We start from the raw sequence: 25,409 nt of genomic DNA, 5'->3' as shown, positions 1-25,409 counted from the left end.
ACACCAGAGTGTCCCAAACAGTATGAAGCCAAAGAAGCATACACCAAGACACATAATAATTAAAATGGTAATGCTTAAAGACAAAGACAGAATCTTAAAAGCCACAAAAGAAAAACAGTTACCAACAAGGGAGCACCCAGACTGTCAGCTAATTTCTCAACAGAAACATTCCAGACCAGAAGAGAGCATGAAATATTCAAAGGGATGTAAAGCAAGGACCTACAACTAAGACTACTTTACACAGGAGGGCAATTATTTTAAAATTGAAGGAGAAATAAAGAGCTTCCCAGAAAAGGCTAAAGGAGTTATTACTACCAAACCAGTACTACAAGAAATACTAAAGGGCCTGTTTTAAGAAACAGTAGGAAAATAGTGGGGCATAGTTAGAAAGAATAAAATGGCAATAACTACGTACATATCAATAATCACTTTAAGTGTAAATGTCTTAAATGCCCCAATAAACAGGAATAGGGTTACTGAATGGACAAGAAAGAAAGACCCATTTATTTATATGTTGTCTATGAGAGACCCACCTGAGAATGAAAGATACACACAGACTAAAAGTGAAGGGATGGAAAAAGATATTTCATTCGAATGGAAATGAAAAAAGCTAGGGTAGAATTACTTATATCTGACAAAATAACCTTTAAACAAAGACCATAGTAAGAAACTAACAAGGACACTACATAATGGTAAAGGGAACAATCCAACAAGATAATATAACCATTATGAACATTTATGCCTCCTATATATGAGCACTTAAATACATAAAGCAAATCTTGATAGACATAAAGGGAGAGAAGACCACAATACAATCACAGTAGGGGATTTTAACACTCCATTGATATCAGTGGATAGCTCTTAAAGAAAATGGTGACTTAAAGGACTCGTGAGATCAGATGGATTTAATTGATATCTTCAGAGCATTTCCCTCCAAAGTAGGATAATATGCATTATTTTCAAGTGCATGTGGAACATTTGCTAGAGTAGACCACATATAGGACACAAAATAAGTTTCAGTATGTTTAAGAAGGTTAAAATCATATCAAGAATTTTCTCTGACCATAATAGTATGAAACTAAAAATCAATCCCAAGGGAAAAACTGAAAAACCCACAAAGGGTAAATAACGTGTCACTAAACAATGTATGAGTTAACAATGAGATTAGAGAAGAAATCAAAGGAATAGCTTGAAACAAATGAGAACACAACAACACAAAAAGCGAAATATATAACATTATAGGCCTACCTCAAGAAACAAGAAAAATCTCTAGTTAGTGAAATGATTTATTGGTGATATTGAGCAAAAGATAATCTCAATGTGTACAATGAGATCCATTAAGTGAGCTGAAAAAATGTGTCTAACCAACTTAGCAGGGCTTCACAATAATCAGTGTGGGTGAGGAGTTGTATATGAATTGTGCCCATCAAAAAAGAAAAAGATCTTTAGGCTCATATTGGTTTCCTTGACTCCCCTATACATAAATATGAGAAATAGTAATATCGAACTTAAAGCAAGGGCTAGGATTCATTTGAATAATATATTCTAAAATGTTCTACAAGACCCAATTCACTGTATCAAAGAATCAAAATGTGTATATAAAGTGTACCAATTACATCAAAAGTCCTAAAATACTTTGGAAAAGAGTACTGTCTTCTAAATAATTCTGTTGTTTCTTAATACAAGAATATTTGGCATACCAACAATGAAATCAGCTTTCAAATATTAGAAAAAAGATAGCAGAAAAACTCAAATAAACAATCTACACATAAAGGAACTGGAAGGAAGAATAACAAAAAAGCCAAAGGTGAGTGGAAGGAAGGAAATAATAAAGATCAGAATGTGGCATTGAGAAAGAGAGAGACCCAAATAAAATCAGAAATGAAAGAGAAGTAACAACTGATGCCAAAGAAATACAAAGCATTGTGAGAGAGTACTACAAAACTTATCTTCCAACAAATTGGAGAATCTGAGAGAAATGGATAAGTTCTTAAAAAAATACAGTCTTCTAAAACAGAATTAGGTAGAATCAGAGAATCTGAATAGACAGATTACAACTAGTAAAATTAAAGCATTAACAAAAAATTTCCCAAAAACAGAAGTCCTGAACCAGATGGCTTCACAGGTGAGTTTTACCAAACATTCAAAGAAGAACTAACTCAGATCTTAAACTAGTACAAAAAATTCAAAAGGAGAGAAGAATCCTAACTCTTCTAACTTTATGAGTCAGGCCAGCATTATCCCAATTCCAAAACCAAATAAAGACACTACAAAGAAAGCAAATTATAGGCCAATATCCCTTATGAACATAGATACTGAAACAACATATTAGTATAAATCCAGCAATACATTAAAAAGGTCATACACTATGATCAAGTGGGAGTTATTTCAGGGATGGAAGGTTGGTACAATATCTGGAAATCAGTAAATGTGGCACACTACATTAAAAAAATAAAGGATAAAAATCACATGATCATATCAGTAGATGCAGAAAAAGCATTTGATAAAAACCAGCCTTTATATATGATAACATATCTAAAGAAAGTGGGAATGAAGAGAATATACCTCAACATAATGAAGGTCATCTATGACATACCCGTTGCCAACATCATCTTCAATGGACAAAAACTAAAAGCGTTTCCTTAAGATCAGGAACAAGGCAAGGCTGTTCTCTTTTAACTCTCTTACTCAACATGGTACTAGAAGTTCTCACCACAGCAGTCAGACAAGAAGATAAAAATCATTGAAACTGGAAAGAAAGAAGTAAAATTGTCCTTACTTGCAGATGGCATGATATAGAATATGCTAAAAATTCCACCAAAAACTACTGAACTAATCAATGGATTCAGTTAAGTAGCTGGATACAAAATTAATATCCAAAAATCAGTTCCTTTTTTTATACACCAATAGTGAACTACCAGGAAGGGAAATAAAGAAAACAATCCCTCTACAATTGCTTCAAAAAATACCTAGGAGTAAAATTTATTTTAATACTCACCCAATGATATGTTTATTGATTTTAGAGAGGAAGGGAGAGAGAGAAATACATATGTGAGAGAGAAACATTGATTGGTTGCCTTCCATATGCACTCTGATCGGGGATTAAACTTGCAGCCTAGTTATGTGCCCTGATGGGGAATTGAACCTGCAACTTTTTGGTTTATGGGACAGTATTCCAAACAAATGAGTCACTTGGCCTGGCTACCTAGGGATAAAATTAACCAAGGATGTAAAAAACCTCTACTCAGAAAATTATGACGCTGGAGAAAGAAATTTAAGAAGATACAAGTAAGGGGAAGTATATACTGTGTTCATGGATAGGAAATCAACATCATTAAAATGTCCTTACTACCCATAGCAATTGGTAGGTTTAGTATAATTCCCATCAAGATTAAAAAAAAAATACCAAAGGCATATTTCACAGAACTAAGATGAGTATTCCAAAAGTTAATATTGAAGCACAAAATACCTTGAATAGCCACAGCAAACTTGAGAAAGAAGAAGAAAGTTGAAGGAATCATGTTACCTGATTTCAAACTATACTACAAGGCCATAGTAGTTAAAACAGCATGGTACTGGCTTAAAAATAGACGTATACATCAGTACAACAGAATAGAGAGCCCAGAAATAAACTCACAACTTTATAGTCAATAAATATTTACAAAAGAGGTAAAAACATACAATGGGGTTAAGGTAGTCTATTAAATAAATGGACATATATATGCAAGACAGAAAGTGAAACTAGTTTATTTCCTTACACCGTACACAGTAATAAATTCAAAATGGATTAAAGGCTTAAATGTAAGACTCAAAACCACAAAAATCTTGGACATCTTTCATAGTGAAATTTATTCTGATATATCTTCTCGGGCAAGAAAAACAAAAGAAAAAATAAACTAGGACCACATCAAAATGAAAAGACATCCTGCTCAATGGGAGAACCTATTTGCTGATATATCTGGTAAGAGCTTAATATCTGAAGTTTATAAGGGACTTACAAATGTCAAACCAAAAAAAAAAAAAATTCCCATTAATAAATGGCCAGAGGACATGGAGAGATACTTCTCAAAAGAGTACGTGCAGATTGCCAATAGACATATGGAAGGATGCTCAATACCATTAATCAACAGAGAAATGCAAAATGAAAACATGATGAGATATCACTAACACCTGTCAGAATTGCTTTCAGTAAGTCAGCAAACAACAAGTGTTGGCAAGGATGTGGAGAAAAGGGAACCCTCGTGCACTGTTTGTGGGAAAGTAGATTGGTGCAGCCAGCATGGAAAACAGTATGGAGTTACCTCAAAAAGTTAAAAATGGAACTGCATTATAACCCAACAATTTCACTCTGGAAATATATCCAAGAAACCTCAAAAACACTAATTTGAAAGAATATATGCACTCTTATGTTTATTGCAGCATTATTTACGATAGCGAAGATCAGGAAGTGGTCCAAGTGCCCATCAGTAGATGAGTGGTTTAAAAAGATGTGGTATATTTACATAATGGAATACTAGTGAGCTGTAAAATAGAAGGAAATCTTACCTTTTGCAATAGCATGGATAGACCTGGAGAGTATTATGCTAAGTGAAATAAGCCAGTCAGAGGAAGACAAGTACCATATGATTTCACTTATATGTACAACCTAATGATAAAAATAAATACAGAGGACAGACTGACAGCTGTTGGGAAGAGGGTTGGGGGCTGGGCAAAAAGATTAAGCAAAGAAAAAAACTCAGACTCAACACAGTCAACAGTAGGGTGATTGCAGGGAGAAGGTGGTGAGTGGACTTAGAAGAGGGCAAATGGAGGATAAATGGTGATTGAAGAAGATGACTTGCTGTGCTAAACACAATACAATATACAGATGATGTATTGTAGAATTGTTTATTCTTGTATATGGTGTAATTTGCTGATCTAGTTTCATATTTTGCATATACCTGCCCAATTTTCTCAACACCACTTATTCAAGAGCCTCTCTTCATTCCATTGTATGCTCTTGCCTCCTAAGTTGACTATTACTTGACTATAAAGTGTGGGTTTATTTCTGCGCTTTCTGTTCTGTTTCATTGATCTATGTGCCTGTTCTTATGCTAGTACCAGACTGTTTTGACCACCATGGCCTTGTAGTATAGTTTAATATCAGATACTGTGATGACCACCAACTTTGTTCTTCTCTCTCAAGATTGCTGAGGGAATTCGTTGTTGTTTTGGTTCCATATAAAATTTTGGTAACTTTTCTAAATATGTGAAATATATCCTTGCCTTTTTATTAGGACTTGCATTGAGTCTATAGGTTGCTTTGGGTAGTATGGATATTTTAATGATGTTAGTGTTTTTAATCCATGAACACATTATATGCTTCCTCTTATTTGTATCTATCTCAGTTTATATTGAATGCACTATAATTTTCCCAGTACAGGTCCTTTACCTTTTTGGTTAAATTTATTTTTAGTTACCTTTTTTATGTTGTAATAATAAATGGGATTAGTTTTAATTCTCTTTTTGATAGCTCATTATTTGTATATAAAAATGATAGTGATTTCTGGATATTAATTCTGTATCTTGCTAATTTCCCACATTCACTTATTAGATCTATTGTGGATTGCTTAAGGTTTTTTGGGTAAAATATCATGTTCAGTGAATAATGACAGTTTTACTTCCTTCTTTCCTATTAGGATGCCTTTTACTTCTTTTTTTGTCTGATTGCTATGGCAAGGACTACCAGTACTATGTGAATAAGAGTGGTAAAAGCAGATATCCCTGTCTCGTCCCTGAGCTTTAGGGAAATGCTTTTAGTTTTGCTCATTAAGTATGATTTTGGCTATAGAGTTTTCATATGTGGCCTTTATTATGCTAAGGTATTCCTTCTATTCCCACTTTGCTGAGAGTTTTTGTCATTAGTGTGTGCTAGATTTTATTGAATGCTTTTTCTGCATTTAGTTATATGATCATGTGATTTTTATCTTTCATTTTGTGTGTGTGATATATCACATTTATTGATATGAAAATATTGCACCATTCTAGCATCACCAGAAAATATCCACTTTGATCATGCTGTTTTATCTTTTTAATGTATTGCTGGATTTGGTTTGTATATAGTTTGTTGAAGATTTTAGCATCTATGTTCAATAGGTATATTGGTATATGTGTATATATATATATATATATTCTTTCAAGTGTCCTTATATGGCTTTGGAATTAGATTAATGATGGTTTTGTCAAAAGATCTGGGAAATCTTCCCACCTCTTGAATTTTTTGGAATAATTTGAGAAGTATAAGTGTTTGTTCTTCTTTGGACATTTGGTAAACTTCACCTGTGAACCTAGGTGAAGCAGGACTTTTGTTTGCTGGGAGTTTTTTGATTACTGCTTCAGTACATTAGTTATAATCAGTCTAGTCAGGTTTTCTGATTCAGTTTGGAAGATTATACGCTTTTAGGAATTTACCCATTTAACCTAGGTTGTCAAATTTCGGGGTATATAGTTACTTATACTATTTTCTTAAAGTTCTTTCTATTTCTGTGATGTCAGTTGTTACTTCTTTGATTTCTTTTTTTAAGTATATTTTATTGATTATGCTATCACAGTTGTCCAGTTTTTTTCTCCCCTTCCACCCTGCATCACCCTACCTCCAGCATTCCCTACCGCCTTAGTTCATGTCCATGGGTTGAACATATACGTTCTTTGGCTTCTCCATCTCCTATGCTATTCTTAACCTCCCCCTATTTATTTTGTACCTACCAATTATGCTTCTTATTCCCTGTACCTTTTCTCCCATTCACCTCCCTCCCTCTCTCCTCTGACAACCCTCCATGTGATTTCCATTTCTGTGATTCTGTTCCTGTTCTAGTTGTTTGCTTAGTTTGTTTGTACTTTTATTTTTTATGTTCAGTTGTTGATAGTTGTGAGTTTGTTGTCATTTTATTGTTAATGGTTTTGATCTTCTTTTTCTTAGATAAGTCCTTTTAACATTTCATATAATAAGGGCTTCGTGATGATGAACTCCTTTAACTTGACCTTATCTGGGAAGCAGTTTATCTGCCCTTCCATTCTAAATGATAGCTTTGCTGGATAGACTTTGAATACTTCTTTCCAGCCCCTTCTTTCCTGTAAGGTTTCTTTTGAAAAATCAGCTGATAGTCTTACAGCCACTTCTTTGTAGGTAGCTCTCTCCTTTTCTTTTGCTGCTTTTAAGATTCTCTCCTTATCTTTAATCTTGGATAATTTAATTATGATGTGCCTTGGTACATTTCTTCTTGAATCCAACTTCTTTGGGTCTCTCTGAGCTTCCTGGACTTCTATGTCTATTTCCTTTGCCAGATTGGGAAAGTTTTCCTTCATTATGTGTTCAAATAAGTTTTCAATTCCTTGTTCTTCCTCTTCTTCTGGCACCCCTATGATTCAGATATTGGAATGTTTAAAGTTGTCCCGAGGTTCCTAAGCCTTTCCTCTTTTTGAGTTTTTGTTTCTTTATTCTGTTCTGGTTGAATGTTTATTTCTTCCTTATGTTCCAAATCATTTATTTGAGTCCTGGTTTTCTTTCCTTCACTCTTGGTTCTCTGTATATTTTTCTTTATTTTACTTTGTGTGGCAGATGCTGTTGGGTGAGAATGTGTACTGTGTGACTGTCACATTAAAAATGACTGAGTGACTAGAGCAATGAATCTGCATCACATTTGTGTTAAGCTTGAATATTCCTCTACAAAACTATTTTGATGATTCAGAAGGCTGCAGCTCTGTGAAACTGGTGATTGGCAGCTTCATTGCAACAACATGCCCACTCATACATTGTCTCATTCAGAGTTTTTTGGTAAAACATCAAATCACCGAGGTGACTCAAACCCCCTACAGCCCAGATTGGGTACCCTGCAACCTTCAGCTATACCCAAAACTGAAATCACCTCTGAAAAGGGAGAGATTTCAGACTGTAAATGAGATTCAGGAAAGTACGACAGGGCAGCTGATGGTAATTGGGAGAACTGTGTGAGGTCCCAAGGTGCCTACTTTGAAGGGGACTGAGGTGTCTTTGTCCTATGTACAATGTTTCTTGTATTTTGTGTATTCTTCAATAAATGTATCTTTTTCATATTACACAGCTGGGCACCTTCTGGACAAACCTTGTATGTTTCAGATGGAGCTGACTTTTCTCTGAATTTGTGTTTTAGGGAGTGTCTTATCCTATGCTTACATGCTACAACTTGTGTGTTCTGGATTGGCTCCTTTTTTTGCTTGTCTGGACCATGACTGGTTCTACCAATATGTCTTTGTTTTGCTATTCTCCACTAGATTCCTGATTGTTTTTAAATCCTACCTTGGTTTCTTGTGTTTCAGCCTGAGAAGAAGTTTGGTGTGGTGGTGGTTGGTGTTGGCAGAGCCGGCTTGGTGCGGATGAGGGACTTGCGAAATCCACATGCTTCCTCAGCATTCCTGAACTTGATTGGCTTCGTGTCCAGGTGGCTCACCGCTTTGTAATTCATGGGGAGCCCAGAGGGATGAGTAGGTCTTGGGACATAGAGATTCTCCAGAACTAGGAAAGAGAGAACCAGCTCTAGGGTTATTCTAGAGAACTTTGCTCAGGGTCAATCCACAAGATCTCAAGTTTGGATGGGTCTGAGAACTGAAGAGTGCTAGGCCTTCAGCTGGGATATACAGAGAGTCAACTTAGAAGGGACTATAAAGGCAAAGGCAGGGAAGATGAGCATAGGAGGAACTCAAGGTGGGCTGGCTTGAAAGAAGACTTTAAGTATACAAGAGTTAAATGTTACATCAGTTATTAAAATAGCTATCCATACAGTAGCTCTGAGCTTTATATGCCCTACCAACTATTTGACATAGATATCATTACCATTATCAACCCCACTTTACAGACAAAGAAACTGAGCCACAGAAAGTTTGAGTAATTTGCCTGAAGTCACACAGATGGAAAGTCTAAGAACTGAATTTGCATTCAAGTCTATTTTATCCCAAAGTCCATCTTTTAAAAATCATGCATTCTTTTTCCTTTGATATTTTGAGCGCCTCTTTTATCCTTCATTTCTCTTCTATAACCAACCAAAACCAAACTTACCACCATGATTATTATTTCTTGCCCTATGTTCAGCTCTTCCTCCACCTCCCACTGTGTCCTCACACATACACTATTAACCAAATCAATGCTGTGTAACATCATTTATCAATATTAATTGTGACCTAGTTGTAGACATTGTGTTGACTGAGGAAATGTGGCGGTGAGCAAGGTAGGCATGTCTCTACTTTCTAGTGCTTTAGGGAAATCAAATACATAAAGCATCAATAACTATGTGACACTCCATGCAGATTTTTAAATATTTTAACTTATGGGACCTACTGTCTTCCAGTTTGCCTGTCTTGAAACCTGTCTTTTCCTTTAAGGATTTAAACTGGACTTTGGGCCACCTGAGAGACTCAGAAGTGCTGGAAATATGCCATTGGTCAATCTTAGTAAGATTATAAGGGAGCTGTACACAAAGGGGTGGTCAAAGTTGTTATTAGCCATACTATAGCTCTCATTGCACCCCAATATGAAGCTCTGACTGAGCATGATGGAGTAGAGCTGCTTCTTTTTCCGTAAGTCCCTATCCTATGCCAATAGGCTGCCATGTCTGAAACAGTGTAATTCCTAAAGTACCTAGGTCATGTGAGAAGATAGTCAGCTCATACTGCTTTACTGCACCCCTGCCATCATCACACTGTTACTGCTCATATACCCTGTTTCTCATGGCCTACCTGCTAAGCCCTGCCTTCTCTCCAGAAAGCCTTTTTTGAAACCCTAAACTAGGTGTTCCTTTTGTTCCATGAATCTCCCACATGGACTCCAGAACAATATTTCTCATGTTAGATTTCTTTTGTTGTTATATCAATATATGCATATGTGTGTCTTCCTCTTTTATCAAGACTTAGCTCATTGGAAGCTGAGGACTTTTAGTTCATTTACGATCTTCCGTATGGTGCCTAGCACACATTTGGCAAACAGTAAATACTGGTCAAATTGAGTAGAGCAGATTGGGTGGCCCCCGTAGGAAGAAACCAATCATAATATCTTTTGTCAAGCAAACTTGTCCAAATGTCCACTGCCTGCTGAAGCTTGAGTGGAGTTCTGAGCTGGTTGAGAGCCTTCTGCTGCTGCCCATCTCTGTTACACCCATCACTGAACTCCATTGCTCCAGCCTCTTCACTAGGGTAGTGTGCAGATGGCCAGGGTTCTCAGTTCTTGTGAATCAGGAGTTCCTCCTTACTCTGTAACGTCAACACACTTAGGATTCCTGTCCTGCTTATGCTGCTGGTTAGCTGTGCAGCTACTTCTTCCCTGGGCTTTATCAGTTCAGCTGTAAAAAGAGGTAGTGAGTGATACCTGCCTTCCATTTGACCATCACAAGGCCATGATATATGTGAAGGAGCTTTGGTAGCCACAGATGTTGGTCAGGTACTTGTGGCTGGCAATGATCATAGAGACTATTCCTCTTGAGATAATATATCAATTCTTTTTATTTTAGATATGAAATAATTCAAAGACTCCCACATCATATAAGCTGTTAGCAGTAGTATCAGCACTCAGTGCCAGGTCCCCTGACTTCAAACCTGAGGCTCTATTTTTCACTTCATCATGGAAAATGCCCTGAAAGTTGGGGGAGGAAATTAATTTCCTCATTTCCAAAAGCTGATCATCAGGACATTGTTGTGAAGAGGGGAGAAAGATGATGCTCATTTATTCTAAGCCAGTGTTCTGCCTACTTTTAAGTTCCGTTTCTATTATTCTCAAATAGACGAGAGCTCAAGTGCATTGACGAAGTTCAACAGATTTCTTTGGAAGATGCTCTTTCTAGCCAAGAGGTGGAGGTTGCTTATATTTGCAGTGAAAGCACCAGCCATGAGAACTATATCAGGTGGGTTTCAATGCAGGCAGTTTTTGCCTTGCACAGTAGTGTGGGACTGTAAAAGTGACTGGCAAGCTGAAGTCTCAGAAAGGGGTCTTAATAACAATGGAAAAAAGTTATAGTGGCTTCATGACCTTTAAAAATCGTCAAAATGTCAAGAACTCCAATATTGGTTATAAATGTATAAGGAAATGAAAACTATAGAAAAACTAATATTTATTTAGTACACTACAATTTGAAACATTAATAATTAAAGTGGTTTTTTTTTTGTAGAAAACTTATTGACAGTAGTTTGAACTTGCATCATATAACTTAGGATATAGAGCCAGCATCTTTTCTGTGCCTTGGTGAATTGTCATAGTTTTTTCTAAGTTTGGATAAACTTCTAAAATTTTATCCTTTACACTTTCATCATTGTGAAATATCTCTGAGAGTTCCTTTAATATGAAGCATTTCTGCCATGAAATAAGGAAGTAGTGGTGGCATCAGAGAGAAGAACTGACATTGTGTATAACACAAGAGAAGAGAAGTGTCTCTCTCCCTCACCTTTGAAGGAAAAGGCTAAGCATATGGTGAGATTGAGCCTGAAAGGAGGAGCCCCACATGGGACCTGGTAGCTAACAATGCCATGCCAGCTGTCTCTCTGAATCCCAGCTTTCCTTCTAGGTTCTTATGTTAAACTACATCTGCTATGCCCTGGGATAAGCTGCTCTCTCTTAATCATGCCAGCTGTTGTGTGGACAGAAGTACCTTTATTTGGTTTTCCTTAACCTTATTTGGTACTAGAGTGCTTTCTTTAAAAAAATGATCATATAATTCTCATGCTTATACTGTTGACCTTTGAACAACACTGGTTTAAACTGCACAGGTCCACCAATATGTGCATTTTTTCAATAAATATATTGTAAATTTTTTTGAGATTTGAGATAATTGAAAAAACTTGCAGACAAGCTGTGTAGTCTAGAAAATATCAAAAAAATTAATAAAAAGGTATGTCATGAATGTATAAAGTATATGTAGATAGTAGTCTATTTTATCATTCACTACCATAAAATATATACAAATCTATTATAAAAAGTAAAAATTTATCCAAACTTATGCACACAAACACAACTGTACATGGTACCATTAGCAGTTGAGAGAAATGTAAACAAATGTAAAGATGCAGTACTAAATCATAACTGTAAAATTAACTGTAGTACATACTACATGACTGGCACATACTATATTACTGTAATACTTTTGTAGCCATCTCCTGTTGCTTTTGTAGTGAGCTCAGGTATTGTGAGTACCTTCTTAAAATGCTGTGTGACACTAACCATCTCCAGCTGAGCTGTTCGTGTCTCTCTGGTAACTTGCATATCATAATAAAAAGTGATCCTTTGCAGTTTTCATACATTTTCCATTGAGTTTAGGATGATACAGCAAACCTTGAATGACACTATTGGACCCATTCCAAGTGCCACTAGTGATGCTGGAAGTGCTCCCAGGAAGCTGAGAAAAGATATGATATTATGACTGCAGCTGCAGTTGCCTGCCGTTTCAAGATAAATTAATTCAGCATAAAGATCATTGTGGAAAAAGAAACATTAGGGAAGCCCCTGTAGCATGTGCAAACACCTTGCACTTTTTGTGAAATACCTTTTTACCTTGTATTGAAAGTGACAAAATAAAACCAGAGGCATGGATACATGGAATATACTGACATATCTCAGAGGGGAAGGGGTGGGGGGACTGGGAGAAATTAGCCAAAGAACATACATGCATATATGCATAGTTCATGGACACAGACAGCGATGTGGTGAAGGCTGGGTGAGGCAGGGGCTGGGTGGAGGTAGGAAGAGGGGGAGAAAATGGGGAACATCGTAGTAGTGTCAGCAATAAAAAGGGTAAAAACAGTGCGGGATTGTTATAAGAAAGGCATGCCTATAGACTCTAATATGATTTGAAAAAAAGTGAAGTTACTATATGACAACTAAAAGGAAAAGGAAGGTGAAGGAACTAAAGCTTGGGAATTTAATGCTAGCTAAGGAAGGTTTGATAAATTTAGGGAGAGGTTGTCTTTAAAAATAACAGAGAAGCAGCTTCTGCCAACCTAGAGGCAGGAGAGAAGTTCTCAGATGCCATTAAAAAAATCATTGAATAGAAAAGATATCTGCCCGGAAAGGTTTGTGATGCAGATAAAAATGCCCTGTTCTGGAAAAAAACAATGCCACAAAAGGAAGTTTGTTAGTAAGGAAGAGAACATCAGGATTTAAGGGAGGAAGGGATATGCTAAGTCTACCATTTGTGCAAACTCATCTGTTTATGATCAGGATTGCTTTTATCTGTAAAGCTGCTAACCCCCGAGCCTTGAAGGGAAAAGTCTTTTGGTTTTAAAAGAAGGCGTGGACAACCAGAATTTTTTTTCTGGATTGGTTCTATTGATACGTTGTCCCTTGCCAAGTCAAGAAGTACCTTGCCAATAAATGACTGCCTTTTAGAGTTCTTTTGATTTTGGACAATGCCCCTGACTACCTATAACCCCATTAGCTCAACACCAGAGGCACTAAATTGGTCTATACCTGCCTCCAAACATGACATCCTTAATTCATTCTTTAGGTCTGGGGATCATAGAGATCTTTAAGGTTCATTTTATATAGTACTCTAAGGACAGAATTGTCAATACTATGGAAGAGAACCCCAAGAGTGAGAACATTATGAAAGTATTGAAAGATTACACCACTGTATATGCCATAATTGTTATAGAAAAAGCTGTGAAATCTGTTAAGCCTAAAACAGTAAGTTCTTGCTGGAGAAAACTGTGTCCAGTTGTTAGGTTTAACTTCAAGGATTTACAACAGAACCAGTCAAGAAAATCATGAAAGAGATGTTGGATATGACAAATAAGGTAGGTGGGTGGGTGAAGGGCTTTAAGATAAGGATCTCATAGAAATTTGACATCACGCCAGAGTAGTTAATACAAGATGACTTGATGGAGAAGAGTGCTTCTGAACAGTGGCCAAATGATGAGGAAGACATAGAAGAAGCACTGCCAGACAACAGATTGACATTAGACAATCTTTCAAAAGGGTTACAATTATTCAGGACTGCCTTTGACTTCTTTTATGTCATTTATTCTTGCATGACATGGGCACTGAAACTAAACAATGGAAGAACACTGGTATCATATGAAAACATTATTAAAAAAATGAAAAAACAAAACGTCAGGCAGAAATGTCAGTGCCTCTCCTGCCTTCCCTTCTACATCGTCTACCTCTTTCACCTCTGCCACCCTGGAGACAAGACCAGCCCCTCCCTCTTCGTCAGTGTACTCAGTGTGAAGATGATGAGGATGAAGATTCTTATAATGATCCATTGCCACTTAATAGTAAATAACCATCATATTATGCAGTAATTAATCTTATTTGTTTTTTGTGTGTGTCTTCTTGTCAAACTCTAATAACTATTTGGCAAGAACTATATGAGATTTTATTTTTGCTATCATAATCATCACTTAAGTATTCATTATGTAGAACTTTATTTGTAAGACTTGTATGCACATGGATAGACTTTTCTTGCCTAAACAAACATAAGGTGAGTGATATTTAATATCAAATTAATATTGTCAGTACTACTGTTTTATGACATTCTAATATACTTCCCTCATAATTAGAGAAACTGCCTATCAGCCTATTATCACAGGTAAGTGATTTAAAAATGTAAAAGTGTTTTTAATACTGCATTATGAATAAGACTAATGCAGTATAGACATAGAAATTTTCCAATGATTTATTCATTAGTGTAGCTGAGACTCTCATGCAGCTGCACCGATTACATTAGGCTAACATAAACCCATCATATTGCTGCTGCTTCATTGTCAATGCTTGAATCATTATACCCATACATAAATACGAAATTATTTTTCATGTTATACTTTCATTTTTAATGTCTAGTGTTAGTAATATGTATAATATCTACAGTATTTTGTGTTATATCTGACAATATTGATGTAGGTAGTAACAGATTATTTATTTTGTAAACAGATAACATAAACACAGTGTCAGTAAATACAGTAAAATACCGTAAGGTATTTTTCTTTTATGATGCTCTTAGTATTTTTAATTAAATTTATCAGGGTGGCTTTGGTTAATAGGATCATATAGGTTTCAAGTATATTTTTCTATGATACGTGATCTGTATATTGCATTGTGTGCTTCCCACACAAAGTCAAATGATCTTTTGGCACCGTATAATTGTCCCCCTTTACCTTTTACTAACACCCCACACCCTTCCCTCTGGTAACCACCATACTGTTGTCTGTGTCTATGAGTTTCAGTTTATACCCACATATGAGTGAAATCATACGGTTCTTAGCTTTTTCTGACTTATTCCACCTAGCAAAATATTCTCAAGGTTCAGCCATGTTGCCACAAATGAAAATATTTCATCCTTTCTTATGGATGAGTAGTATTCCATAGTGTATATGGACCACATCTTTATTCAGGCCTCTATTGCAGGACACTTTAGCTGTCTTCATGTCTTTGCCACTGTGAATAATGCTAGAGTGAACATAAAGGTGCATATATCTTTGTGAATAAGTGTTTTCAAGTTTTTCAGATAGATATCCAGAAGAGGCATTGCTAGGTCATATGGTAATTCTATTCTTAATATTTTGAGGAACTGCCATACTATTTTCCATAGCGGCTGTACCAGCTTACATTCCTGCTGGTAGTCAGTGAGGCTTCCTTTTTCTCCATAACCTCTCTAACACTTGTTATTACATGTCCTGTTGATAAAAGCCATTCTAACAGGTGTGTGGTGTTATCTCCTGGTAGTTTTGATTTGCATTCCCCTAATAGCTCCTGAGGTTGAATATCTTTTCATGTATCTGTTGGCCATTTGTATGTCTTCTATATTTATTTAGTTATTTTTTCAAATCATGTTTTTAAAAAAATTTATTTATATATTTTTTCAAATACATTTGTCTTTGCCTTCCCCCCACCACATTCCCTTGCCCCATCCCTCCTCCCTCCCTCAACTCATCCCCTTTGGCTTTGTCCATGAGTCCTTGCTATATGTTCCTTGACTTTCCCCTTCCCTTCCTTCCCCCCCCCCCCGCCCCCGCTCCCTACTTCCCTCTTGTCTCTGTTGGTTTCTTTTCCTTTCAGTGTTGCTGGTCTTATTTTCCTTGCATCTTTGTATTGTTGGTTAGGTTCCGCTTATAGGTAAGATCATATGGTATTTGTCTTTCGTGCCTTGGCTTATTTCGCTTAGCATAATTTAGCAAAATATAAAATTTTATATATACAGTAGTCTTTTTTTTCTTTGGAATGACACTGATCTCCATCATTTTTTGCAAATTTATATTCTTACCTGCAACCTTCTGTGTTTTTGTTGTCACAGATTATCCCTGTTTATGCCATACATTTGTTGGTGATGTTACTCCTAGTTTTGTGACTTTTTGTTCTGTTTTTCAGTTACAATAACCCCCATTTTCTGTAATGGCGGTCTTTTGGTAATAAATTTAGTCAGCTTCTGTATGTCTGTAAAAGTCTTTATTTGTCTTCATATTTAAAGGATAACTTTGGTAGATATATTATTTTTGGCTGGTAATTTCTTTCTTTCAGTAGTTTGAATATTTGGCTCTATTCACTTCGGGCTGTAGAGTTTCTGCTGAAAAGTCCTATTATAACCTAACAGACTTTCCTTTAAAGGTTACTTTCTTTCTTTTTTCCCCCCTAGCTGCCTTGAGAATTCTTTTTTTCTGTCATTAATTGATCACAGCTTTAATACAGTGTGCCTGGAGAAGGCCTTTTTGGATAGAGGTAATTTGATATTTCCTCTGCTTTTTGTATTTGAGAATCTAGCTCTTTACATATGTTTGAGAATTTCTCATCAACTATTTGTTTCAAATAGCTCTGTTTCCTTCTACCTCTCTTCTTCCGGTATACTTACTGTTCTTATATTGCTCTTTCTGATGGACTCAGATAGTTCTCATAGAGCTCTTTCAGTTTTTTATGCACAAATCTCTTCTTCCCTATGTATCATTTCTACTTTTTTTAATCTTTGATATCTCTAATCCTTTCCTTTATCTGTTTTTCTCTATTACCTATGCTTGCTAGTTCCTTCTGGATCTTTATTATTGAATTTTCATCTCCAGAATTCCAGTTTGGTTCTTTTAGAAATTTTACTTTTTTTGGTAAACTGCTTATTTTGCTTGTTGATTGGGATTCTGAGCTCATTGATGCCTATATGTATATTCTTGCATTTCACTGAGTTTTTCTGAACTGAAATCTTGAAATCTCTGTTCAATTAAGTCATATCTTTTCATGTTATATTTGTTTTCTGGAGAGTTTTATTTTGTTTTTCTGAGCTGTTTGATTACATTGCTTATTTGAGGTATTTGATTTCTTTTCTGTCTAGACATCTATGTATGAGTGGCACTTCTCTAGTACATTGATAGGATAAAGCCCTTTTATTTTCCGATATGTGGTACTGAATCACAAGGATCTTTTTGTTTGTTTGTTTGTTTGTTTGTTTGTTTTTGTTTTTAGCTCTCTCTTGCACTTCTCTGGATTTTCAGATCTCTTTGGTGTGAAAAAATGGGAGATAGGTGTATCTGCTGCTATCTGATTGCTGCAGCCCCAGGGGCCCAGCCTTGCAGGAGAATGTGGTAGACAATTGGGTTCCAAATCCTTGAATTCCCAGTGATGTTTTCTGCAGCAAGTTGCCGCTGTCAGTGCAGCCATGATGCATGAGGGTGGGGTCAATTGGGGTAACCTGGCCATCTTCTAAGTTGTTTTGTCCTTCCCTTAATGATGACCTCAGACCTCCATGGAATCCTCTGTGCACCCCATTTTATGAACAGTCAGAGTGTGTCCTTAGCTCAGGGAAAACGTGATTCTGTAGTATCAGTTCTTTGATTTGCAGATAATGTGTTCAGCAGCCTGACACCAAGTTGAAGAGAGACGAACTCTGGAAGGTTAAAGAGCAGCCAGGGTCCATAGCTTTGTCTCTATGTCTAGAATGCTTACTCCCAGACAACCTGCAGCCACACCTGTACATTGTGTCTCTGCTCAATGCCCTGGGTTCAGCCTCAGCTTATACCTCCCACTTCTGTAGGAATGCCCACTGATACTCTTTGCTCCTCCCTGCTGAAGCCCCAGCCTGATTCTTCCCTACTCCTGGCTGAGCCCTTTTGTGATCTACCATCTGTAGGGCTGCGTCCGAGACCTGGCTCAGCATCTCTCTTGTTGCCTCTCTGGTTTGCTCCCACTTTCCCACTTTTAGATGTTTCCCACTTTTAGAATCCTTTGTTGAATTATAGCTGTTCAAATTGTTGAAAGGGCAAGGGGAGAGACCAAGGGAATCTCCTGTGCCACCATTCCTCTAACATTACTCAACGTTTTTTCTCTAGCTATATTTTTGTAAGACTACAGTATATAATTGATATAAAATACAAAATATGTAGTATTCATCCATTTATATTGTCAGTAATGCTTCCAGCCGACAATAGGCATTAGTAGTTAAGTTTTTGGGGAGTCAAAAGTTATAGATAGACTTTTCACTGTGTGGGAAATTGGTGCCTTTAACTACTGCATTGTTCAGGAATCAACTGTTAATGTTTATATAGAATATCTAGAGAAGAAAATCCAAACTTCTGAGCACAGCATTCTAAATCCTTCACATTCAGGTTCCCAGTACTATTATGACTTCATTTTCCTCTGCTCCCTATAGCCCACTCCCCTGCCATGCCGAAATTCTTACTAATATTCAGCTGAACAAAGCCCCACAAAATGCCTAAGTCCCTGCATGTGCTGCTCAAAGTGAAATATGCTCATTCCATTGCACCTGGAAAATGTTTACTCATAATTTAAGAGTCAGTTCAGTTGTTAGTGAAATCTTTTCAGACTGTCTCAGTTAGAGCCAGCTGCCAATGGTTTTGTAGTCTTCATTTATTGCTATCATGTGGTATCAAGTAATTTAGCAGTTAATGTGTCTTTTTTTGTTCTCCAGAATAACTGGTAAATAGCACCTAGTTGAATGTGTGAGTAGATGAATAAATTAGTGCTTAAATTAACACAACTAGAAAGTCATTCTTTTACAGTATAGTAGAAAATAACGTGAGGTTTAATTCATCCTCATCCTCTGCTTTTTACTCTCACCCACACAGCACATTTACACACAGAGACTTTTGTTCATTTATAATTTTTTGTACTTTGTCATGCAAGACATTTTAGTGGGCTTATTTGAAGTGTATTTTTTTTCTGTATTTATCTCTTGTTTCCAAAGGCAGTTCCTTAATGCTGGCAAGCATGTCCTTGTGGAATATCCTATGACGCTGTCTTGGAAAGCAGCTCAGGACCTGTGGGAGCTAGCTGAGCAGAAAGGTGATGTATGTTCTTTCTGTCTGCCTAGAACGCAGACCCTCTTACTAAGAGTTACTGCCACTTAGATTTCTATGATACCGTTTTTATGCTTTTAAAGTTTAACCCTATGTCAGATATATTACAGGTGCAAAAGGATCCAAACACTTTTCTCCCTAAATAGTGTAGGCACATATAAGGGGATGTGTGCAGGGCCAACAGGACAGAGAGATGTGACAATTTGCACACTTTTGAGACTTGTTGGCTTCTGTTACTTGAATTAAAATATCAATCAGTTTTCACCTGCGCTAGTATCATAATAGTATTTTAGTTTTATTCATGTGATATTTATATTGCTAATGGAAAAATTCTCAAATTCTTTTATATTTATACTTTGTAGTTTTGTTGTTCTTTTTTAAGAGGAACACCATTTATATTTATTATATGCCAGGAACTTGAGAACTCTGATATGTACTTCATATATCATTTTGCTTAATTCTCCTAAAAATCCTTAGACATAAGTATTTTCTATATCTTGATAAGCATCCATAGATCAGAGAAGTTAAATTATTTGTGCCAGACACAAAGCTAGTAACATGACTACTAAATGGGAGGTGGAGATTTGAATTCAATTTTTATGGTTTCTGATGTTCACATTTGTTCTTCTGAATCATCTTGCGCAGCAGGATTTTTGTTTTTATAGTATCTGGACATGTTCTTCTATGGAGGCAACTAGAATTAACTAAAATGTTTAAGGATGAAAGGAGCTAGTTAAATGAATTTTAAATCACAGACTCTCTTTTTTTCAACATTTGCTATCGGAAACATTTTCTATATGAGAAAGTATGGTGAACAGTTATAATGAAAGTCATCAAAGAAAGCACTTTGTGGTTATCAGCAGTGTAGGCCCTTCACATGTTATTGAAACTCATGATGCCTTTCTTTAGCACTGGACTGTGCTCTTGGAGAACAGAGCACATCTTTCCCCACCTTAGTTCCACGAGGTAAACCTAAACACTTCCTAGGACTTACTAGACAGTCAGTGGATGTTTGTTGAATGTACAGATGGATGAATAACTATTGAAATGATCAGAGAGTTTTGAGGTAATCATCTTTGTATAGTATATCTGATGCAACAGGTGTCCATGGACAAAGTACAAGATTACAAAGTATTCCCCACATATTTCTTGCTAATTATAAAAAAAGTCCCGTAACAACGAAGAACTCTGCTGTTACCATCCTAACCAAATGATTGCTAATATGGATCATTCTGACATCAAGCCATCTGGTATGATGTACGTGACATTAACCATGTAATTAATATGTAAATGAAACTTTCAGTTTACAGGAAACAGGGATAAAGGTGACCCCAAATAAAACCAGAAAAACTAGAATGTGGAATACCCTATAAGATAAAATTTTTTTCAGGAAAACAGTGTCCTGTATGTAGTGACTTTCTTCCAGTGGAAAGAGGGGAAAAGACTAAGTTTGCACTGAAGAAACCAGATACTACCTAAGCCAGGTGAATATGATATAGTGATATCATGTTAATAGCATGTACCCTTGATATGATGTGATGAAAATGGCCCATTAATTTTTTATAAAACACATAACTCCAATCTAATTATGAGAAAAACATCAGAGATGCAAGATGGCGGCAGAATAGCTCCATCCACTTGCTCCTAGAACCAAACAGGTCTCAAAGCCTGTTTGGTTCAAAACAGAGCAGTCGACTCGAGAGTCCACCAGTGAAGAGTGAGTGAGAGCATCTGCAAGGGAGCACAACCATGGAGAAGAAAGTAGGGAGCGCACAGCAGTGGGCAAGAACCTGCCCACCTGCAGGGTGCCTGGGAGCCGGCGGCCCAGGTTTTCCAAGTGGAACCACCATGGCTGCCCAGCACATTGGCTCAGGAGATGTGAGGTGTGGGGTAGAGAGAGAATGCCTGGGAGGTGCAGGCTCCAAAAAACAGCACTGTGGGAACTGGACCTACTTGAGGCTGAAGGTCACTTGAGGGAGAGGGGTCAGTACTCTGCTACCACCCTGTATTAACAGTATAGCTGTGGAGCTTTTCCCAAGCTATGCAGGAAAGATCCACAGAGAAACTTTATCTAATATTATCAGAGGCTCTGAAAGGCAGTGGCCAGCCCTGACTGTGAGAGACCGTGATTTTTGGGGAGGAGGAGCATGTGCAAAACAGGCCTCCAAGAGACTGGTGCTGCAGCATGGGGGCCACACAGTAACTCTTTTAAAAGGAGAACTGAGGCAAGATCCATGACTTGGAAGGGACCCAGGGCTCACACACATGTGCGAGCAGATGCAGTGGCTCTGCTAACCAAAAACTCAGAGGGATAGAGTCACACTGAAGGAGCTGTAGGACCCAACCCAGCACACCTTATGAAGAGGGGATTGTTCAGACTGGAGAATTTGAGCCCAAATCTCCTGCAAGAGAGCAGCAGGCTTGGGATTGGAAGGCAGGAGCCGAACTCCTGAAATTTGCTGCCAGCCAGATCTCCTCACAGGCAGGTGAGCAGAACCCCTACCTGTGGGATTACAGGCTCTGCAGATCAACAAGGTCAGGCTCAGGCGTCTTCTGCTGGGTACATTTCTGCAGGAGAAAGAAGAAAAAGCACTGAAAGGCTCCTTCACCAGACACTACAAGCTACATAGTTCCTTGCTCGTGCTTGGACCCCCTTAGTCTTCTTTATGATTGGCACTATTTTCTCTTTTGCATAGCTTTTCAACATTCATTTCTTATCCTTCAAGTTTGGGCCTAATATATCACCTGGCTTTATATTATAGTTTATTTCCAAACTCATATTTTGCTCTGCTCTTCTCTTACTCTATTTTACCTTCTTCCTTCCTGTTATTTTTGTTTTAAATTCTATTTTCTCTTTTGCTACAACTTGTTTGTATTCCGCACCCTTATTATTTCTCCATGCTCCATCCTTTCAAAACAATTTTTACTTGTTATTAGTCATCTCACATTCTTCTTACCATTCTTAAAAGACCCTTATTCTCTCTCCACCTTAATCAGTCCTTGCTCATTGATTGTAGGTAAGGTGGCTGTGGTTGCATTTTGTCATTTTTATTTCTAGACAGTCACTATTTTTGTATTGGAAATATCAAATTTTACCATTCCCCTCTCTATTCTGCCTTCCTCTTGCCCTTTCCTTTTTTTTCACTTTAAATTTTAATTTTTCTCTGTCTTAGCCTGGCCTTCATTCCTCACTCTTAGTATTCCTTCTCCCTTTATCCTCTCAAAATCATTTCTCTTTCCTCTATACATCTTCTAAACTGTTTTTATTTCCCAGTTATATTCCCATCCCACCTGTGTAGCTCTTAGCTCATTTGTTGTTGATATTGCTGTGGTGGATCTTTTTCTCCAATTGTGTCCCTATTTTACAAATACACACACACACACACACACACACACACACACAGAGTTTTGTTTTTTTTTCTTACTATATATACAAACACATTTTTTTAAAAATTTGTTTTAATCCTAATACTATATGCTTAGCTTGTCTTATTCCATTCCACCTTTCCTCCAGCCTTTTTAATTTATGATATAAATTTTATTTTCTTTCTCAACCTTGCCTCTATTCCATAATCTTAATATTACTCCTCCCTCTACACTTAAAAACATCACTTTTCTTTCAGATAGTCATATCATATTCATTTTTCCTTTCTCATAATAGTCTTAATCTCTTTATACCTTTATTAATATGGGCTAATTTGATGTTGATAGTGTGGTTGTGGGAGGGGGTTATTTTTTCAGGTGTGGGTGAGTTTCCTGAGCTGTTTGGTTTTGATCTGGCAGCACCTGGGCAACAGTATACAAGACGTGGTGGGTGGAGTGACTTTCAGTCAGCCAACCAGAGGGAAGGACCCCCCAAAGAATACCCAAAAACAACCAAAAGTCAGTTACAACCAGAAATGCCACATAAATTACGTAAAGGGCATCCCAAGAGCATCAGGTGCAGAAAGTCAAGGAGACTGCACTGCTGAGTCCCACAGATCTCCTACCACAGAACTTCACACCATGAATACTGGGAGTCAAAGCAGATCAATCTGTTATTCAGAAAAAAACAAGAAGAGTCACCTAAAGTGGTGATACAAAGAACACCCAATCGAAAGGAAAGGAGGAATCCCCAGGAAGACTGTTAAATGAAATGGAGGCAAACAAACTATCAGACACTGAGTTGAAAATAATCATTATAAGAATGCTCAAGGTGCTCAGTGAGAACTACAAAGGACTCCAGAGAAGCTACAAGGAACTTACTGCAAACTATTCTACATGTAAAATGACATAGGAACTATCAATAATAGCCAGGAGGAAATGAAAAACACAGTATCTAAAATGAACACGGTAGAACAAATTAAAGCAGGTTAGATGAAGGAGAGGATCGAATCATTGAGCTGGAGGACAAGGTAGAAAAAATTCCCAGAAAGAGCAATAAAATAAAATAGCCTCAAAGAGAACAAAGAGGGTATAAGGGAGCCGCAGGACAACATGAAACGTAACAACGTCCATATCATAAGGATACTAAAGGAGAGGAGGAGCAACAGATGGAAAACCTGTTTGAAAAGTAGTGACAGAAGACATCCCTAACTTATTCAGAGGAAAAAGTCATGTAAATCCAGGGAGCCTGAGTGTACTAATGAAGATGAACGCAGAGAGGGCCATTCCAAGACACATCACAATTAAAATGGCAAAAGTCAAAGACAAAGAATATTAAAGGCGGTAAGGGAGAAACAGCTAGTATCTTATAAGGGAGATCTGGTAAGACTGAATTCTCAACAGAAACTCTACAAACCACAAGGGAATGGCAAGAAATATTCCAAGTAATGAAAGCAAAGGCCTGCAGCCAAGACTACCCAGCAAGGCTGTCATTTTAAGTGGAAGTTAAAATAAGTTTCCCAGACAAAAGGAGGCTAAAACGGTACATCGCCACCAAACCAACAATGTAAGACATGCTAAAGGGACTGCAATAAGAAGATGAAGAAAAGAGAGAGAAACACAAGTACAAATGGAAAAATTGCAGTGAATAAGTATCTATCGAGAATAACCTTAAATATAAATGGATGAAATGCTCCAATCAAACGACATAGTGTAGCAGAATGGATAAGAAAACATGACCTGCAAATATGCTCTCTACAAGACCCACCTCAAAACAAAAGACCTATACAGACTGAAAAAGAGGGGAGAGAAAAAATACTCCAAGCAAATGGACATTAAAAAAAAAAAATCTCGGTTACCAATATTTAGATCAGACAAAATAAATTTGAATAAAGACCATAAAAAGAGACAAATAAGGACACTTGATAATACTTACAGAAAAAAATGCATCAAGAAGCTATAACCATTATAAGCATATATGCACACAAAGTATAAGTGCAAAAATATGTAAGGAAAATGTGGAGGACTTCAAGAAAGATTTAGACAGCAACACACACACAGTAGGGGTTTTAATACCCCACCGTCATCAATGGATAGATCTTGCAAACAAAGAATCAAAGGCTATGTTTTAAAATCATGTGTTTTTTTTGTTTTCTTAATTAATTTATTTTTTCAAATACATATTTCTCTCCTTTCCCCCACCACTTTCCCTTGCCCCTTCCCTCGCTCCCTCCCTCCCTCCCTCCCTCCCTCCCTCAACTCTTCCCCTTTGGATTTGTCCCTGAGTCCTTGCTATATGTTCCTTGACTTTCCCCTTCCCTTCCTTTCCCCACGCCCCCGCTCCTTCCCTCTTGTCTCTGTTGGTTTCTTTTCCTTTCAGTGTTGCTGGTCTTAATTTCCTTGCATCTTTGTATTTTTGCTTAGGTTCCGCTTATAGGTGAGATCATATGGTATTTGTCTATCGCGCCCTGGCTTATTTCGCTTAGCATAATGCTCTCCAGTTCCAACCATGCTGTTGCGAAGTTTAGTAGTTCTTTTTTTTCTTTCTGCTGCATAGTATTCCATTGTGTAAATGTACCATAATGTTTTGATCCAATCATCTACTGATGAGCATGTAGGTTGTTTCCAGCACTCGGCTATTGTATATTGTGCTGCTATGAACATTGGGGTACAGAGGTTCTTTTGTATTGGCGTTTTGGTATTCTTAGGGTATAGTCCCAACAGGGGCATCACTGGATCAAAAGGCAGTTCCATTTTCAGCTTTT

General features: G+C 37.1%; 1 protein-coding gene across 2 annotated transcripts in view; it reads left to right on the top strand.

Moving 5' to 3' along the window:
• The window catches only part of BLVRA (biliverdin reductase A), an 86,337-nt gene that overhangs the window by 20,975 nt on the left and 39,953 nt on the right, over window positions 1–25,409 (top strand). The window contains exons 3-5 of one of the 2 annotated variants that reach the window (XM_054564392.1): window positions 8,335–8,456; window positions 10,785–10,904; window positions 19,170–19,267. In XM_054564392.1, the coding sequence (XP_054420367.1) occupies window positions 8,335–8,456; window positions 10,785–10,904; window positions 19,170–19,267 (340 nt within the window). The remainder of the gene's footprint in view (window positions 1–8,334; window positions 8,457–10,784; window positions 10,905–19,169; window positions 19,268–25,409) is intronic. The other variant, XM_054564393.1, reaches the window with a different exon arrangement.

The sequence above is a fragment of the Pteronotus mesoamericanus genome, unplaced genomic scaffold (assembly GCF_021234165.1).
Source record: "Pteronotus mesoamericanus isolate MK-2021 breed Mesoamerican mustached bat unplaced genomic scaffold, CSHL_Meso_final scaffold_85, whole genome shotgun sequence".
NCBI lineage: Eukaryota > Metazoa > Chordata > Mammalia > Chiroptera > Mormoopidae > Pteronotus > Pteronotus mesoamericanus.
The sequence above is the reverse complement of the archived record's forward strand: the minus strand, read 5'-3'. Positions and strand labels throughout refer to the sequence as shown.